Source organism: Camelina sativa, unplaced genomic scaffold (assembly GCF_000633955.1).
Source record: "Camelina sativa cultivar DH55 unplaced genomic scaffold, Cs unpScaffold02413, whole genome shotgun sequence".
Taxonomy (NCBI): Eukaryota; Viridiplantae; Streptophyta; class Magnoliopsida; order Brassicales; family Brassicaceae; genus Camelina; species Camelina sativa.
In genome coordinates this window covers 1-1,309 of record NW_010923525.1, presented here as the reverse complement: position 1 = coordinate 1,309, position 1,309 = coordinate 1, and the positions used below count along the sequence as shown (strand labels likewise).

At 41.9% G+C, this 1,309-nt stretch overlaps 1 protein-coding gene across 1 annotated transcript; it reads right to left on the bottom strand.

Moving 5' to 3' along the window:
- Window positions 1–509: 509 nt before the first annotated feature.
- On the bottom strand, window positions 510–722 carry LOC109131693 (the record flags this gene model as incomplete). The annotated part of the gene is made up of 1 exon (XM_019242866.1): window positions 510–722. A coding segment is annotated over exon 1 (170 nt), but the record flags the coding sequence as incomplete, so codon positions are not given.
- Between the last annotated feature and the right edge of the window lie 587 nt (window positions 723–1,309).

Sequence of the window (1,309 nt, the reverse complement as noted above, 5' to 3'; positions counted from 1 at the left end):
TTGGCATTCATTGTGAAACATTGGGCAAAGTCGAGAAGGGTTAATGAGACTTATCAAGGAACACTCTCCAGCTACGCGTAAGTTTTTCACCATACATTTGAATGAAGTTGTTTCGATTTCACAAAAGACACTTGCAGGTGATAACTTTCAATTACTTTTAACTTTTGCAGGTACGTTCTGATGTGTATCCATTTCTTGCAGCTGCGTAGGCCGCCAATTCTTCCTTGCTTACAGGTGTATAGAGTAGGATAGAGTATCAATACCCTCTTTATGTGAATTGTCTTCTTTTATATAAACTACGAGTTACTTGGTGCAGGAAATGAAGCCTACATACTCAGTTCGGGTAGATAATATCCGGTGTTCATACTTTGATGATGTTGATAGACTGGAGAACTTTGGATCAAGTAACAGGGAGACCATAGCTGAGCTGGTGTGGGGATTCTTCAACTACTGGGCTTATGCTCACGACTATGCCAATACTGTTGTGTCAGTCCGCACCGGATCCATACTTGGGTACAAAATTTAAAAAACTCAAATATACTTGCTTTAACATATGTGAAGCAACAATCTCAGATGAAATGAATGTATGTGTTGCAGGAAGCGAGAGAAAGACTGGACGAGAAGGGTGGGGAACGATAGGCATTTGATATGCATAGAGGATCCGTTTGAGACGAGCCATGATCTGGGCAGGGTCGTGGACAAGTTCAGTATCAGAGTGTTGAGAGAAGAGTTCGAACGAGCTGCAGAGATTATGCATCAAGATCGTAACCCATGTGCCAAGCTTTTCGAACCATATCTTCCTGAAGATAATAATAATGGACAAGGCCACAACTAAAAAACCTAAAAAAACAATGAATCGGATTCGTCTGGCTTGTATGTATATAATATTTTATGGGTTAGAAAGATCAACACTCTGTTTTTTTTTGGTTTTGTTGGTTTGATTTGGATTCTTGCTTGTGACCCAGCTCCCACAAAAAAGGTCTTTTTTGATTATAAAGCTTGTCTTCGTATTTGTATTGTGTGACCAGAACAAAAAAATTCAAGTAACTTTGAAAAAACTTTACGATGACGACGACCTCTTTCACCCAGGTTTTGCCACGTGTCTTGTTCGTCAACCGTCACGCCGCCATGGGAGTGTTGGGCGATAGTTTCGTTGCCTCCACCAAGTTCGAGATATTGAAAGCCTTCGAGTCTCCGCTTCTTCTTCCTGAGTTCTTGGCCGATCAATCTCACCCAGTCTCCGCTATTATAGCCCCTGTAGCTGTTCCCGTCACAGCCGATCTGATTCGCCTCCTCCCGAATCTTCGCT